Source organism: Agelaius phoeniceus, unplaced genomic scaffold (genome assembly GCF_051311805.1).
Source record: "Agelaius phoeniceus isolate bAgePho1 unplaced genomic scaffold, bAgePho1.hap1 Scaffold_480, whole genome shotgun sequence".
Lineage (NCBI taxonomy): Eukaryota > Metazoa > Chordata > Aves > Passeriformes > Icteridae > Agelaius > Agelaius phoeniceus.
In genome coordinates this window covers 26,114-43,879 of record NW_027510039.1, presented here as the reverse complement: position 1 = coordinate 43,879, position 17,766 = coordinate 26,114, and the positions used below count along the sequence as shown (strand labels likewise).

General features: G+C 60.6%; 1 protein-coding gene across 1 annotated transcript; it reads left to right on the top strand.

Annotated features, from left to right (window-relative positions):
• Positions 1-2,295: 2,295 nt before the first annotated feature.
• LOC143693260 (cytochrome P450 11B, mitochondrial-like) lies at positions 2,296-17,226 on the top strand. Its single transcript, XM_077173262.1, is given in 11 exon segments — positions 2,296-2,360; positions 3,395-3,455; positions 3,457-3,595; positions 7,214-7,417; positions 11,377-11,528; positions 13,025-13,145; positions 13,269-13,329; positions 14,242-14,275; positions 14,277-14,324; positions 15,394-15,585; positions 17,068-17,226. Coding segments are annotated over 11 exon segments (1,191 nt in total). The 3' UTR covers positions 17,182-17,226.
• The last annotated feature ends 540 nt before the right edge of the window (positions 17,227-17,766 follow it).

Sequence of the window (17,766 nt, the reverse complement as noted above, 5' to 3'; positions counted from 1 at the left end):
CTCCCCATCCTCGGGGGTCTCCCCCCCAGTCTCGGGGGGCCCCCGTCCCTTCGGGGAGATGCCGCGGGCCGGGCGCAGCCGCTGGGTGACGCTGCTGAGCCTCTGGGGCCGGGGCGGCTTCCAGGACTTCCCACCGGCGCATGGAGCGGGGATTCCAGCGCCTGGGACCGTCTACAGGTGCGGACCCCCCAAAAAATCCTCCTGGGGACCCCCAAAATCCTCCTGTGGACCCCCCCCAAATCCTCCTGGGGACCCCGGGGCCGGGGGGCAGAAGGGGGGGAAAGGGGGACCCCAAATGATCCTAGGGCTGGGGGGACAGGGGACCCCCGGGGGAATTCCAGCGCCTCGGACCCGTCTGCAGGTGGGGACCCCCCCCAAAATCCTCCTGGGGGACCCCCCTAAAATCCTCCTGGGGACCCTCCCCAAAATCCCCCTGGGGACCCCCCAAAATCCTCCTGGGGACCCCGGGGCTGGGGGACACCGGGGGGAAAGGGGGACCCCGAATGATCCCGGGGCTGGGGGGACATCGGGGCTGGGGGGACAGGGGACCCCCGGGGGGCCTCCAGAGCCTTGGGCCCGTCTGCAGGTGGGACCCCCCCCTAAAATCCTTCTGGGGACCCCCCCAATCCTCCTGGGGAACCCCCAAATCCTCCTAGGGACCCCCCCTAAAATCCTCCTGGGGAACCCCCAAATCCTCCTGGGGACCCCCCCTAAAATCCTCCTGGGGAACCCCCAAATCCTCCTGGGGACCCCCCAAAATCCTCCTGGGATCCCCCAAATCCTCCTGGGGACCCCCCCAAATCCTCCTGGGGATCCCCCAAAATCCTCCTGGGGACCCCGGGGCTGGGGGGACACCGGGGGAGGGGGGAAATGGGACCCCCAAACTGTCCTGGGGATCCCAGAGGCTGGGGGGAAAAGGGGGGGAAAGGGGACCCCAAATGTCCCCCGGTTTTGGGGGTCGCTGGTTTTGGGGTCCCACTGATGCGGTCTCTGTTTTTGGGGTCCTAAAGGGGGGTCCCACTGAGGGGGGTTCCCCGTTTTTGGGGTGCAGGGACCGCGTGGGCTCCCTGGACTTGTGTGAACCCCCCGATCCCGATTTTGGGGTGCCGTTTTTGGGGTGCTGGGACCAGAAGGGGTCTCTACATTTGGGGGGTCCCGGTTTTGGGGTCCCATTGAGGAGGATCCCCGTTTTTGAGGTGCATTTTTGGGGTGCAGGGACCCGCGTGCGTTCCCTGGATTGTGTGAACCCCCTGACCCCGTGTCCCCCGTTTTTGGGGTGCGTTTTTGGGGTGCCGTTTTCGGGGCGTAGAGATCGCAAGGGGTCTCTACATTGGGGGGGTCCAGATTTTGGGGTCCCAGTAAGAGGGGTCCCCGTTTTTGGGGTGCAGAGACCGCGTGGGCTCCCTGGACTGTGTGAAGCCCCTGATCCCGGTTTTGGGGTCGCACTGAGGGGGGATCCCCGTTTTTGGGGTGCATTTTCGGGGCGCAGGGACCTCGTGGGCTCCCTGGGCTGTGTGAACGCCCTGATCCCGTTTATGGGGTGCATTTTTGGGGCGCAGGACCGCGTGGGCTCCCTGGACTGTGTGAACCCCCTGTTCCCGTTTATGGGGTGCATTTTTGGGGTGCAGGGACCGCGTGGGCTCCCTGGACTGTGTGAACCCCCTGACCCCGTGTCCCCCCCGTTTTTGGGGTGCCGTTTTTGGGGCGCAGGGACCGCGTGGGCTCCCTGGACTGTGTGAACCCCCTGATCCCGTTTTTGGGGTGCATTTTCGGGGCGCAGGGACCGCGTGGGCTCCCTGGACTGTGTGAACCCCCTGATCCCGTTTTTGGGGTGCCGTTTTTGGGGCGCAGGACCGCGTGGGCTCCCTGGACTGTGTGAACCCCCTGATCCCGTTTTTGGGGTGCATTTTTGGGGTGCAGGGACCGCGTGGGCTCCCTGGACTGTGTGAACGTGCTCCTGCCCCGGGACGCGGCGCAGCTGCTGCGGGCGGAGGGGCCTTCCCGCGCAGGATGGGAATCGCGGCCTGGAGCGCCCACCGGAGCCTGCGCGCCCACCGCTGCGGCTCTTCCTGCTGTGAGACACTGGGAACACTGGGATGGGCACTGGGAGCACTGGGATGGGCACTGGGATGGGCACTGGGGAGCACTGGGATGGGCACTGGGATGGGCACTGGGATGGGCACTGGGATGGGCACTGGGAATGGCACTGGGGGCACTGGGATGGGCACTGGGATGGGCACTGGGAGCACTGGGATGGGCACTGGGATGGGGACTGGGAGCACTGGGAGCACTGGGATGGGCATCCCGGCCTGGAGCGCCCACCGGAGCCTGCGCGCCCACCGCTGTGGCCTCTTCCTGCTGTGAGACACTGGGATGGCACTGGGGGCACTGGGAACACTGGAATGGCACTGGGATGGGCACTGGGATGGGCACTGGGAGCACTGGGAGGAACAGTGGGACACGGGAAAGGGGCACTGGGAGCGGCACTGGGGGCACTGGGAACTACTGGGATGGGCACTGGGATGGGCACTGGGAGCACTGGGAATGGGCACTGGGATGGGCACTGGGAACTACTGGGATGGGCACTGGGATGGGCATCGCGGCCTGGAGCGCCCACCACTGCGGCCTCTTCCTGCTGTGAGACACTGGGGATGGCACTGGGGAGCACTGGGATGGGCACTGGGAGCACTGGGAATGGCACTGGGAGCACTGGGATGGGCACTGGGATGGGCACTGGGATGGGCACTGGGAGCACTGGGATGGGCATCGCGGCCTGGAGCGCCCACCGAGCCTCCATGCCCACCGCTGCGGCCTCTTCCTGCTGTGAGACCCCCCGGGATGGGCACTGGGAATGATGGGAATGGCACTGGGATGGGCACTGGGAGCACTGGAGGAACAGGGGACACGGGAAAGGGGCACTGGGAGCGGCACTGGGGGGCACTGGGAGCACTGGGATGGGCACTGGGAGCACTGGGAAGAACTGGGGGACACGGGATGAGACACTGGGATGGGCACTGGAGCACTGGGATGGGCACTGGGGGGAGCTGGGAGGAACTGGGGAACACGGGAAAGGGGCACTGGGATGGGCACTGGGATGGGCACTGGAATGGCACTGGGAATGGCACTGGGAGCACTGGGCGGCACTGGGAGCACTGGGAGGGAGCTGGAGGGCACAGCTGGAGCAATGTCCCCCACTGTCCCCAGTGTCCCCAATGTCCCCAATGTTCCCAATCCCTCCAATCCCCCCCAATCCCCCCAATGTCCCCAATGTCCCCACTGTCCCCCTGCCCAGGAACGGCCCCGCGTGGCGCTCGGACCGCCTGGCCCTGAACCGGGCGGTGCTGTCCCCAATGTCCCAAATGTCCCCAATGTCCCCTCAATGTCCCCTGCCCAGGAACGGCCCCGCGTGGCGCTCGGACCGCCTGGCCCTGAACCGGGCGGTGCTGTCGCCCTCGGGGGGTCCGGAAGTTCCTGCCCCTCCTGGACTCGGTCGCTCGGGATTTCGCTGAGTCCCTGCGGGGCCGCGTGCGCGGCACCCCCGGGGGGGCGCTGACCATCGACCCCCACCCGCTGCTCTTCCGCTTCACCCTCGAGGGTGAGAGAGACCCCGGGACCCCCAAACAACGGGGACGGGGCGTGGGACCCCCGGCTTGGGGACAAAGGGACCCCCGGGACACCCAGGGGATGGGGGGGGTGACAATGGGGACCCCCGGCTTGGGGGGAAATGAGACCCCTGGGGGGACCCCAAAACAATGGGAGGGTGACACTGGGACCCCCGGTTTGGGGACAAAGGGACCCCCAGGACACCCAGGGGATGGGGGGGTGACAATGGGACCCCCGGTTTGGGGTGTGTTGGACCCCCAGAGGATGTTTTGGGGTGACATTGGGACCCCCAGGGGATGGGGGTGACATTGGGACCCCCGGTTTGGGAGCAATGGGACCCCCAGGACCCCCAGGGGATGGGGGGGGTGACACTGGGACCCCCGGCTTGGGAGGTGTTGGGACCCCCAGGATAGTGGGGGGTGATGGTGAGGTGACATGGGAATGGGAGCCCCGGCTCAGGGGCAATGGGACCCCCAGGACACCCAGGGGATGGGGGGGTGACAATGGGACCCCCGGTTTGGGGGGCAATGGGACCCCTGGGGGGACCCCCAAACAATGGGGAGGGTGACACTGGGACCCCCGGCTTGGGGGCGTTGGGACCCCCAGGATGGTGGGGGGTGACACTGGGACCCCAGGGGATGGGGGGGTGACAATGGGACCCCCGGGACCCCCGGGAGATGGGGGGGACACTGGGACCCCCGGCTTGGGGGCAATGGGACCCCCAGGATGGTGGGAGGTGACAATGGGACCCCCGGTTTGGGGGGGCAATGGGACCCCCAGGGGATGGGGGGGTGACATTGGGACCCCCGGGTTTGGGAGCAATGGGACCCCCAGGACCCCCAGGGAATGGGGGGGGGGGGTATCTATAACAGGATCCCCCACTCCAAATTTTTCCCCAATTTTTTCGCAATTTTTCCCCAATTATTTTTCTGATTTTGTTCCCAATTTTCCCCCCCTATTTTTCCCACAATTTCCCCCAATCTTTTCTGATTTTTTCCCAATTTTCCCTATTTCCCCCCATTTTTCCCCCCATTTCCCCTCAATTTTTCCCCAGTTTTTCCCCCAATTTTCCCCCAATTTATCCCAAATTTTTCCACAATTTCCCCCCATTGTTTCCAAATTTTTCCCCAATTTTTTTCTGATTTTGTTCCTAACTTCCCCCCATTTTCCCCCCATTTTTTCTCAATTTTTTCCCAATTTTTTTCTGATTTTGTTCCCCCATTTTCCCAATTTTTCTACAATTTCCCCCGATTTTTCCACAATTTTCGCCATTTTCCTAATTTTCTTCTCCAATTTCCCCCAAGACCCCATAGATGGGGAGGGGGGACATGGGAACCCAGTGGGACATTGGGGTCTATAACCGGATCCCCCACCCCAAATTTCTCCCCAATTTTCCCTCAATTTATCCCAAAATTTTCCACAATTTTTCCCCCATTTTCCCCAAATTTTCCCCCAATTATTTTCTGATTTTGTTCCAAATTTTCCCCATTTTCCTCCAAATTTCCAATTTTCCCCCATTATTTTCTGATTTTTTACCCCATTTTCCCCCAATTTCTCCCCAATTTTTCTCCAATTTCCCCCCCAATTTATCCCAAATTTTTTCCCAATTTCCCCCAATTTTTCTACCATTTTCCCAATTTTTCCCACAATTTTTTTCTGATTTTTTCCCAATTTTCCTTTGATTTTGTTCCAAATTTTCCCCATTTTTCCCTCAATTTTCCCCCAATTTTTCTGATTTTTTTCCCACAATTTCCCCATTTTTTCTGATTTATTTCCTCAGTTTTCCCATTTTCCCACAATTTTCCCCCAATTTTTTTCTGATTTTTTCCCACAATTTCCCCCATTTTTTTCTGATTTTTTCCTCAGTTTTCCCCATTTTCCCCACAATTTTCCCCCAATTTTTTGTGATTTTTTCTCACAATTTCCCCCATTTTTTTCTGATTTTTTCCTCAGTTTTCCCCATTTTCCCCACAATTTTTCCCCAATTTTTTTCTGATTTTTTCCCACAATTTCCCCCATTTTTTCTGATTTTTTCCTCAGTTTTCCCCATTTTCCCCACAATTTTTCCGATTTTTTCCCCACAATTTCCCCCATTTTTTTCTGATTTTTTCCTCAGTTTTCCCCATTTTCCCCACAATTTTCCCCCAATTTTTTCTGGTTTCTTTCCCACAATTTCCCCCATTTTTTTCTGATTCTTTCCTCAGTTTTCCCCATTTTCCCCACAATTTTTCCCCAATTTTTTTCTGATTTTTTTCCCACAATTTCCCCATTTTTTCTGATTTTTTCCCCAATTTTCCCCATTTTTCCCTCAATTTTTCCCCATTTTTCTGATTTTTTCCACAATTTTCTCTTTTTTTCTGATTTTTTTCCTCAGTTTTCCCCATTTTCCCCTCAATTTTTCCCCAATTTTTTCTGATTTTTTCCCACCAATTTCCCATTTTTCCCACCAATTTACCCCATTTTTTCCCCCATTTTTCCCCCATTTTCCCCCATTTTTCCCCACTTTCCCCCAACACCCCCATGGATCTGGGTGGGGACACCCCCCGGGTCTGACAATGGGTGGAAATGGGGGGGGTATCACCCCAGCCCCCTCCCCAAATTTGGGGGTGCAGACCCTGGAGATTGGGGGGGGGGGGGGTTTGGGACATTGGGAACCCCAAGGAAAGGGGGGGGGGGTCTATAACAGCATCGCCCACCCAAATTTCTCCCCAATTTTTCTCCAAATTTCCCCAATTTTTCTCCAATTTTCCCCCAATTTATCCCAATTTTTTTCCCAATTTCCCCAATTTCCCCCCCAATTTTTTTCTGATTTTTTCCCCAGTTTTCCTTTGATTTTGTTCCAGTTTTCCCCCATTTTTTTCTGATTTTTTTCCCAGTTTTCCCCATTTTTTTCCCAGAAGTTTCCCCTATTTTTCCCCCAAATTTTTCCCTAAGTTTTTCCCCAATTTTCCTCTGATTTTGTTCCCATTTTTCCCCAATTTTTCCCCAATTTTTTTCTGATTTTGTTCCAAATTTTTCCCCCAATTTTTCCCCTATTTTTTTCTCCAATTTCCCCCAATTTCCCCAATTTTCTACCATTTTCCCCAATTTTTCCCCCAAATTTTTTCTGATATTTTTCCCCAGTTTTCTTTGATTTTGTTCAAATTTTCCCCATTTTCCCCTCAATTTTCCCCAATTTTTTTCTGATTTTTTTCACCACAATTTTCCCCATTTTTTTCTGATTTTTTCCTCAGTTTTCCCCATTTTCCCCACAATTTTTCCCCAATTTTTTCTGATTTTTTTTCCCACAATTTTCCCCATTTTTCTGATTTTTTCCCCAATTTTCCCCATTTTTCCCTCAATTTTTCCCCATTTTTTTCTGATTTTTTCCCACAATTTTCACCATTTTTTCTGATTTTTTCCCACCAATTTCTCCCATTTTTTCCCACAATTTCCTCCAATTTTCCCCATTTTTTCCCTGATTTTTTCTCCAATTCCCCCAAGACCCCCGTGGGTGGGGGACACCCCCCCCGGGTCTGACAATGGGTGGGAAATGGGGGGGGGGGGTATCACCCCCAGCCCCCTCCCCCAAATTTTGGGGGTGCTGATTTCCCCCCATGCCCACCCCCAGCCAGCAGCTTCGCGCTGTACGGGGAGCGCCTGGGGCTGCTGGGGGGCTCGGCCCCGGCTCGGGGGGCGCAGGAGTTCCTGGGGGCGCTGGAGGAGATGCTGAGCACGACCCTGCCCCTGCTCTTCCTGCCCGCGCCGCTGCTGCGCCTGCACGCCCCGCTCTGGCAGCGCCACCTGCGCGCCTGGGACGCCATCTTCGGGCACGGTGAGGGGGGGGGACACACCCGGGACCCCCGGAATGGGGGAACCCCCCCAATCCATGGGAACCCCCCCATGGGAACCCCCAATCCATGGAACCCCCCTATGATACCCCCATCCTATAGGGACGCCATCTTCGGGCATGGTGAGAGGGGGGGGACACACCCCAATCCATGGGAACCCCCCATGGGACCCCCCCAATCCATGGGAACCACCCTATGACCCCCCTATGGGATCCCCCAATCCATGGGAACCCCCCCATGGGACCCCCATCCTATAGGGACGCCATCTTCGGGCACGGTGAGAGGGGGGGGGGGGACACACCCTGTGGGACCCCAAATCCATGGGAACCCCCCCAATCCATGGGAACCCCCCCTATGATACCCCCGCCCTATAGGGACCCCATCTTCGGGCACGGTGAGGGGGGGGGACACACCCCAATCCATGGAACCTCCCCATGGCACCCCCCAATCCATGGGAAGCACCCTATGACCCCCCTATGGGATCCCCCAATCCATGGGAACCCCCCCATAGGACCCCCACCCTATAGGGACCCCATCTTTGGGCACGGTGAGGGGGGGCTGCACCCCCTATGGGACCCCCGGAATGGGGGAACCCCCCCTATGGGATCCCCCAATCCATGGGAACCCCCCCTATGTCCCACCTATGGGACCCCCCCCAATCCTTGGGAACCCCCCTATGATACCCCCACCCTATGGGGACGCCATCTTCGGGCACGGTGAGGGGGGGGACACACTCGGGACCCTTCCCATGGGACCCCTCAATCCATGGGAACCCCCCCAATCCATGGAAACCCCCCTATGAGACCCCCACCCTATAGGGACACCATCTTCAGGCACGGTGAGGGGGGGGGGGGACAACCCTATGGGACCCCCGGAATGCGGGAACCCCCCTATGGGATCCCCCAATCCATAGGAGCCCCCCCAATCCATGGGAACCCCTATGATACCCCCATCCTATAGGGACGCCATCTTCGGGCATGGTGAGGGGGCGGGGACATCCTGTGTGACCCCAAATCCATGGGAACCCCCCTATGGGACCCCCATCCTATAGGGACGCCATCTTCGGGCACGGTGAGGGGGGGACACCCCATGGGACCCCCAATCCATGGGAACCCCCCCAATGCATGGGAACCACCCATGAGACCCCCCACCCTATAGGGACACCCTATTCGGGCACGGTGAGGGGGGGGACACCCCAATGCATGGGAACCCCCCCATGGGACCCCCCCAATCCATGGGAACCCCCCATGGGACCCTCACCCTACAGGGACGCCATCTTCGGGCACGGTGAGGGGGGGGTGCAGCCCCTATGGGACCCCCGGAATGGGGGAACCCCCCATGGGAACCCCCAATCCATGGGAACCCCCCCAATCCATGATACCCCCATCCTATAGGGACACCATCTTCGGGCACGGTGAGGGGGGGGGGACACCCCCCAATGGGACCCCAAATCCATGGGAACCCCCCATAGGACCCCCACCCTATAGGGACACCATCTTCGGGCACGGTGAGGGGGGGCTGCACCACATGGGACCCCCGGAATGGGGGAACCCCCCTATGGGATCCCCCAATCCATGGGAAGCCCCCAATCCATGGGAACCCCCCTATGGGACCCCCAACCCGTGGGACCCCCCCCAAATGAGACCCCAACCCCTCTAGGACCGCCCCATAGGACCCCCCCCCCCACCATGAGACCCCCACCCATCCTACAGGACCTTGTAGGACCCCCCCGGTCACCCCACAAACTCCAGGGATCCCCCCCCCCCATGAGACCCCAATTCGTGGGACCCCCCCATGGGACCCCCACCCTCGTGAGACCCCCCCCCATTGGGACCCCCAATCCTTGGGAACCCCCCCCATGAGACCCCCACCCCATAGGACACTCCCTTGAGACCCCGACCCTGTGGGACCCCCCCTGGGTCACCCCATAAACCCTCGGGACCCCCAGTGGGACCCCCAATCCGTGGGACCCCAACCCCCCTGGTACCCCCCCTGCCCCATAGGACCCCCCCATGAGACCCCCACCCTGTGGGACCCCCACCCTGAGGCCCCCCTCACCTTTGGGGGCTCCCAATTCTGGGGGGGGGGGGGGGCACCCCGGGACCCCCACCCCGAGCCCACCCCCGAACCCCCCCCCCCATCCTTGGGTGTCTCAATTTTGGGGGGGGCGGGCACCGGGACCCCCGGGTTTGGGGGAGCACCGGGACCCCCACCCTGACCCCCAAACCCGGGGGTCCGGTGCCCCCCCCAGAACTGGGACACTCCAAGGGTGGGGGGGGGGCTCAGAATGGGGGTCCCGGTGCTCCCCCCAATCCCGGGGGTCCCGGTGCCCCCCATTTACCGTGCCCCCCCCCATTAACCGGAGCTGACCGGGGGGGGATCCCCGTTATCCCCCAGTCCCGGGGGTCCCTGTGTCCCCCCCAATCCCGGGGGTCCCTGTACCCCCATTTACCGCTCCCCCCATTAACCGCAGCTGACAGGGGGGGGATCCCCGTTATCCCCAATCCCGGGGGTCCCGGTGCCCCCATTTACCGTGCCCCCCCCCCATTAACCGCAGCTGACCGGAGCATCCAGCGGCTGTACCGGGGGGGGATCCCCGTTATGCCCCAATCCCGGGGGTCCCGGTGCCCCCCCCAATCCCGGGGGTCCCGGTGTCCCAGTCCCGGGGGTCCCTGTGCCCCAATCCCGGGGGTCCCTGTACCCCCATTCACCGTGTCCCCCATCGATCCCGCAGCTGACCGGAGCATCCAGCGGCTGTACCGGGGTGGGGGTCCCTTGTGTCCCCCCAATCCCGGGGGTCCCTGTACCCCCATTTACCGCTCCCCCCCGTTAACCGCAGCTGACCGGAGCATCCAGCGGCTGTACCGGGGGGGGATCCCCGTTATCCCCCAATCCCGGGGTCCCTGTGTCCCAGTCCCGGGGGTCCCGGTGCCCCAGTCCCGGGGGTCCCGGTGCCCCCCATTTACCGCTCCCCCCCGTTAACCGCAGCTGGCCGGAGCATCCAGCGGCTGTACCGGGGGGGGATCCCCGTTATCCCCCAATCCCGGGGGTCCCTGTGTCCCCCCCAATCCCGGGGGTCCCGGTGCCCCATTTACCGTGCCCCCCATTAATCTCAGCTGACCGGAGCATCCAGCGGCTGTACCGGGGGGGATCCCCGTTATCCCCCAATCCCGGGGGTCCCTGTGTCCCCCCCCCAATCCCGGGGGTCCCGTTATGCCCCAGTTCCGGGGGTCCCGGTGCCCCCCATTTACCGTGCCCCCCATTAACCGCAGCTGACCGGAGCATCCAGCGGCTGTACCGGGGTGGGGGGTCCCGTTATGCCCCAATCCCGGGGGTCCCTGTACCCCCATTTACCGTGCCCCCCATTAACCGCAGCTGACCGGAGCATCCAGCGGCTGTACCGGGGGGGGGGGTCCCTGTGTCCCCCCCAATCCCGGGGGTCCCGGTGCCCCCATTTACCGCTCCCCCCCGTTAACCGCAGCTGACCGGAGCATCCAGCGGCTGTACCGGGGGGGATCCCTTGTGTCCCCCCAATCCCGGGGGTCCCGGTGCCCCCATTTACCGTGCCCCCCGTTAATCCCGCAGCTGACCGGAGCATCCAGCGGCTGTACCGGGGGGGATCCCCGTTATCCCCCAATCCCGGGGGTCCCCGTTATGCCCCAATCCCGGGGGTCCCTGTGCCCCAATCCCGGGGGTCCCTGTACCCCCATTTACCGCTCCCCTCCGTTAACCGCAGCTGACCGGAGCATCCAGCGGCTGTACCGGGGGGGGATCCCCGTTATGCCCCAATCCCGGGGGTCCCTGTACCCCCATTTACCGCTCCCCCATCGATCCCGCAGCTGACCGGAGCATCCAGCGGCTGTACCGGGGTGGGGTTCCCGTTATGCCCAATCCCGGGGGTCCCTGTACCCCCATTTACCGCTCCCCCCCGTTAATCCCGCAGCTGACCGGAGCATCCAGCGGCTGTACCGGGAGTTTTGCCGGGGAGGGGTCGCCGGCGGGGGGGTCCTGGCGGAGCTGCTGCTGCAGGGGCAGCTCCCCCTGCCCTCCATCAAAGCCAACGTCACCGAGTTCACCGCGGGCGGCGTGGACACCGTGAGGGCACCGGGGGGGGACACCGGGAGAAACGGGGGGGCACCCGAAGGGGATTTGGGGGAAAATTTGGGGGGATTTGGGGGGGATTTGGAGCACCCAGAGGGGGTTTGGGGGGGATTTTTGGGGGATTTGGGGTGGGGGGACACCGGGAGACCCCCGGGATTGGGGGCACCGGAACCGGGGGGGCACCCGAAGGGGATTTGGGGGAAATTTGGGGAGGATTTGGGGGAAATTTGGGGCACCCAGAGGAGGTTTAGAGGGGTTCTGGGGGGGATTTGGGGCGGCGCGGACACCGTGAGACCCCCGGGACTGGGGGCACCGGGGGAACACCCGAAGGGGATTTGGGGGAAATTTGGGGGGGATTTTGGGGGGTTTGGGGCAGAGAGAGGAGGATTAGAGGGGGTTTGGGGGGAATTTTTGGGGGGTTTTGGGGGCTTTGGGGGAGGATTTAGGGGGAATTTGGGGTGGGGGGACACCGTGAGACCCCCGCGGGGGGCACCGGAACCGGGGGGGGGCACCCGAAGGGGATTTGGGGGAAATTTGGGGGGAATTTGGGGGGATTTGGGGGAAATTTGGGGGGAATTTGGGGGGATTTGGGGCACCCAGAGGGAGTTTAGAGGGGGTTTGGGGGGGGAGAGTTGGAGCCTTTTTGGGGGGAATTTGGGGCAGCGCGGACACCGTGAGACCCCCGGGACTGGGGGCACCGGGGAACACCCCGAAGGGGATTTGGGGAGGATTTGGGGGGGATCTGGGGAAAATTTGGGGCACCCAGAGGGAGTTTAGAGGGGGTTTTGGGGGGATTTGGGGTGGCGGGGACACCGTGAGACCCCCGGGATTGGGGGACACCGGAACCGGGGGGGGGGCACCCGAAAAGGATTTTGGGGGGATTTGGGGGGGATTTGGGATGGGGGGGGGGCACACAGAGGAGGTTTAGAGGGGTTTTGGGGGGTTTTGGGGGATTTGGGTGGGGGGACACGGTGAGACCCCCTGGGGGGGCACCGGCACCGGGGGGGGCTCCAAAGGGGCACCCGAAGGGGTTTGGGGGGGATTTTTGGGGGGTTTGGGGCACCCAGAGGGGGTTTAGAGGGGGTTTGGGGGGGATTTTGGGGCATTTCGGGGGGATTTTGGGGTGGGGGGGGCAGCAGGGGACACCGGGGGGGGGCACCCAGAGGGGTTTGGGGGGGGCACCCAGAATGGGTTTAGGGGGCGCATGGGGGGAGATTTTGGAGCGGGGGGTCCCGGGGCTGTTTTTGGGGGGTCCCTGGGCTGTTTTGGGGGTCCCGGGGGTGTTTTTGGGGGTCCCGGGGGTGTTTTTGGGGGGTCTCTCATCCCTGCCCCCCCCCATTAGACAGCGATCCCGCTGCTGTTCATGCTGTTCGAGCTGGGGATGTTTTGGGGGGTTTATCAGGGATATTTGACCCGGGGGTCCCGGGGGTGTTTTTGGGGGGTCCCGGGGGTGTTTTTGGGGGTCTCTCATCCCTGTCCCCCCCCTTCAGACGGCGATCCCGCTGCTGTTCACGCTGTTCGAGCTGGGCCGGAACCCGGGCGTGCAGCGGGCGCTGCGGGAGGAGCTGCGCGCGGCCGGGGGGGTCCCCCCCAGCTCCGGGGTCCCCCCCAGTCCCGGGGTCCCCCCCAGCTCCGGGGTCCCCCCCAGCTCCGGGGTCCCCCCCAGTTCCGGGGTCCCCCCCAGCTCCGGGGTCCCCCCCAGCTCCGGGGGGGGCGCGGGGGGGGGCACGCGAGCCCTGCCCGAGCTCCTCGGGGCCCTCCCGCTGCTGAGAGCGGCCATCAAAGAGACCCTGAGGTGGGAGAGGGGCACCGCGGGACTGGGGGGGACTGGGAGGGACTGGGATGGGACTGGGGGGGACTGGGATAGACTGGGACCAAACTGGGATGGACTGGGGGGACTGGGATGGGACTGGGATGGACTGGGGGGGACTGGGAGGGACTGGGGGGGACTGGGATGGACTGGGATCAAACTGGGATGGACTGGGAGGGACTGGGAGGGACTGGGGGGGACTGGGATGGAACTGGGAGGGAACTGGGAGGGGATTGGGAGGGACTGGGAGGGACTGGGAGGGACTGGGACCAAACTGGGAGGGACTGGGGGGGACTGGGAGGGACTGGGAGGGAACTGGGAGGGAACTGGGAGGGACTGGGAGGGACTGGGATGGACTGGGATCAAACTGGGATGGACTGGGGGGACTGGGAGGGACTGGGAGGGAACTGGGAGGGAACTGGGAGGGACTGGGAGGGACTGGAGGGACTGGGATGGGACTGGGGGGACTGGGAGGGACTGGGGGGTCCCAGTGGGGTTGGGGGGCACTAGGCGGGTGGAGCTGCCATACTGGTCCATACTGTTCAACACTGGTCCATACTGGTCCGTACTGGTCCGTACTGGTCCACACTGGTCTCATACTGGTCCATACCATTCCATACCAGTCTATACTGTTTATACCGGTCCACACTGATCCATACCAGTCTGTACTGGTCCATGCTGGTTTGTACTGGTTTATACTGGTCCATACTGATCCATACCAGTCCGTACTGGTCCATACTGGGCCATACTGGTTTGTACTGTTCCACAGCGCACTGTACTGGTCCATACCAGTCTGTACTGGTTTATACTGGACTGTACTGGCCCATATTGGTCAGTACTGGTCCATACTGGTCCATACTGGTCCATACTGGTCCATACTGGTTTATTCTGGTGCAGGCTGTACCCCGTGGGCATCACCGTGCAGCGCTACCCCGGCCACCGACGTGGTGCTCCACAACTACCGCGTGCCGGCGGGGTGAGCGGGGCTCTGCGGGCTCTGGGGGGTCCGGGGGGGTTCTGGGGGGTCCTGGGGGTGACCCAAAGTCTTGGCTTGGCCAAAGTCATGACTTGACCCAACCACAGCTTGACTTGGCCCAGCCATGCCTTGGCTTGACCAATGAGGTCTTGGCTTGACCCAAGGTCTCAGCTTGACCAATGAAGTCTTGGCTGGACCCAACCAGGTCTTGACTTGACCCAATGAGGCCTTGGTTTGACCCAACAGCTTGGGGGGATTCAAGGAGGGGTTGGTTTGACCCAATGAGGTCCTGGATGAGCCAAAGGTTTTGGCTTGACCCAAAGTCTTGACCCAACAAGGTCTTCAGTTGACCCAAGAAGTTCTTGGTTCGACCCAAAGCCTTTGGTTGACCCAATGAAGTCTTGGCTTGGCCCAGTGAGGCCTTGGCTTGACCCAAAGCCTTGGGTTGACCCAACCATGGCTTGGCTTGACCTTATGAGGTCATGGATTGAGCCAACGAGGTCTTGGCTTGACCCAACCATGCCTTGGTTTGAGCCAATGAAGTCTTGGCTTGACCCAATGTCTTGTTTTGACCCAACGAGGGCTTGGATCAGCTGAAGGTCTTGGCTTGACCCAAAGACTTGGCTTGACCCAACAACCTCTTGGTTCAACCCAAAGTCTTGGCTTGACCCAATGAGGTCTTGGCTTGACCCAAAGTCTTGGCTTGACTCAACCATGGCATGGCTTGACCCAAAGTCTTGGCTTGACCCAACCATGGCTTCGTTTGACCCAATGAGGTCTTGGCTTGACCCAAAGTCTTGGCTTGACTCAACCATGGCTTGGTTTGACCCAATGAGGTCTTGGCTTGACTCAACCATGGCATGGCTTGACCCAAACTCTTGGCTTGACCCAACCATGGCTTCGTTTGACCCAATGAGGTCTTGGCTTGACCCAACAACCTCTTGGTTAAACCCAAAGTCTTGGCTTGACCCACCCATGCCTTGGCTTGACCCACCCATGCCTTGGCTGGACCCACCCATGCCCTGGCCTGGCCCCAAGCCGTGCCCTGCCGCCGACCCCGGCCTGTCCGGCAGACGCTGTGCCAGGTGGCGCTCTACGCCATGGGGCGCTGCCCCGACGTCTTCCCGCACCCCGAGCGCTACGACCCGCGGCGCTGGCTCGGCAAGGACGACACCACCTTCAAGGCCTTGGCCTTCGGCTTCGGCGCGCGCCAGTGCATCGGCCGGCGCCTGGCCGAGGCCGAGATGATGCTGTTCCTGGCGCACGTGAGTGGGGCACCCCACAGCGCCCCCGTGCCCGGGGCTGGGGGGCTGGGACCCATGGGTGGGTCGGGTTCGGCCAATGAGGTCCTGGTTTGACCCAACGAGGCCTTGGTGTGACCCAATGGCTTGGGGGGATTCGAGGGGGGTTGGTTTGACCCAATGAGGTCTTGGACGAGCCAAAGTCTTGGCTTGACCCAACGAGGTCTTGGCTTGACCCAACGAGGTCTTGGCTTGACCCAATGAGGTCTTGGCTTGACCCAACAACTTGGGGGGATTTGAGGGGGGGTTGGTTTGACCCAACGAGGTCTTGGACGAGCCAAAGTCTTGGCTTGACCCAATGATGTCTTGGCTTGACCCAACGAGGTCTTGGATGAGCCAAAGGTCTTGGCTTGACCCAATGAACTCTTGGCTTGACCCAACGAGGTCTTGGTGAGACCCAATGGCTTGGGGGGATTCGAGGGGGGTTGGTTTGACCCAACGAGGTCTTGGACGAGCCAAAGGTCTTGGCTTGACCCAACGAGGTCTTGGCTTTGACCCAACGAGGTCTTGGCTTTGACCCAAGGTCTTGGATTGACCCAATGAGGTCTTGGACGAGCCAATGTCTTGGCTTGACCCAATGATACCTTGGCTTGACCCATTGAACTCTTGGCTTGACCCAAGGTCTTGGATTGACCCAATGAGGTCTTGATGAGCCAAAGGTCTTGGCTTGACCCAATGAAGTCTTGGCTTGACCCAATGAGGTCTTGGCTTGACCCAACAAGGTCTTGGCTTGACCCAATGAAGTCTTGACTTGACCCAAGGTCTTGGCTTGACCCAACAGCTTGGGGGGATTCAAGGAGGGGCTGGTTTGACCCAATGAGGTCTTGGATGACCCAAAGTTTTGGCTGGACCCAAGGATACCTTGCCTTGACCCAGCAAGGTCTTGGCTGGACCCAAAGTCTTGGCTTGACCCAAAACCATCTTGATTTGACCCAAAACCTCCTAGCCTTGACCCAAAACCTCCTTGCCTTGACCCCAAACCATCTCAGTTTGACCCAAATCCCTCTTGACTTGACCCAAAACCTTGAGTTGACCCAAAACCATCTCAGCTTGACCCAAAACCTTGGGTTGACCCCAAACTCTCTCGATTTGACCCAAAACCTCCTTGTCTTGACCCAAAACCTTGGCTTGACCCAAAACCAGCTCAGTTTGACCCCAAACCATCTAAGCTTGACCCAAAACCTCCTTGGCCTGACCCAAAACCATCTTGATTTGACCCAAAAGCTGGGATTGACCCAAAAACTCCTTGGCTTGACCCAAAACCATTTCAGTTTGACCCAAAACCATCTCGATTTGACCCAAACCCATCTTGGAATGACCCAAACCCTTGGCTTGACCCAAAATCTCTTTATTTTGACCCAAAACCATCTTGATTTGACCCAAACCCCTGGTTTGACCCAAAATCTCCTCATTTTGACCCAAACCCTCCCTGGCTGACCCCCGCAGGTCCTGAGCAACTTCAGCATCGAGGCCGTGTCCAGCGAGGACGTCCCGACCGTGTTCCGCTTCATCCTCATGCCCGAGAAATCGCCGCTGCTGACCTTCCGCGCCCTCCAGTGACCGCTGGGCACCCATTGGGCACTCACCGGTCACTCACTGGTCACTCACTGGTCAACTGGGGTCATTGAGGGGTCACTCAGGGGTCATTGAGGGTTACTGAGGGGTCAGTGGGGTCACTCAGTGGTCATTCACTGGTCACTCTGTGGTCACTCTGGGTCAGTGGGGTCAGTCCCTGGTCACTCATTGGTCACTCAGTGGTTATTCATTGGTCACTCACTGGTCACTCAGTTGTCACTCATTGGTCACTCATTGGTCACTGGGGTCACTCACTGGTAACTCACTGGTCACTCATTGGTCACTGGGGTCACTCATTGGTCACTCAGTGATCATTGGGGTCTCTCATTGGTCACTCATTGGTCACTGGGGTCACTCTGTGGTCACTCATTGTCACTGGGGTCACTCATTGGTCACTGAGGTCACTCCCTGGTCACTCATTGGTCACTGGGGTCACTCATTGGTCACTGAGGTCACTCCCTGGTCACTCCCTGGTCACTCACTGGGCACTCACTGGTCACTGGGGCCACTCAGTGGTCACTCAGTGTTCACTCATTGGTCACTCAGTGTTCACTCATTGGTCACTCTGTG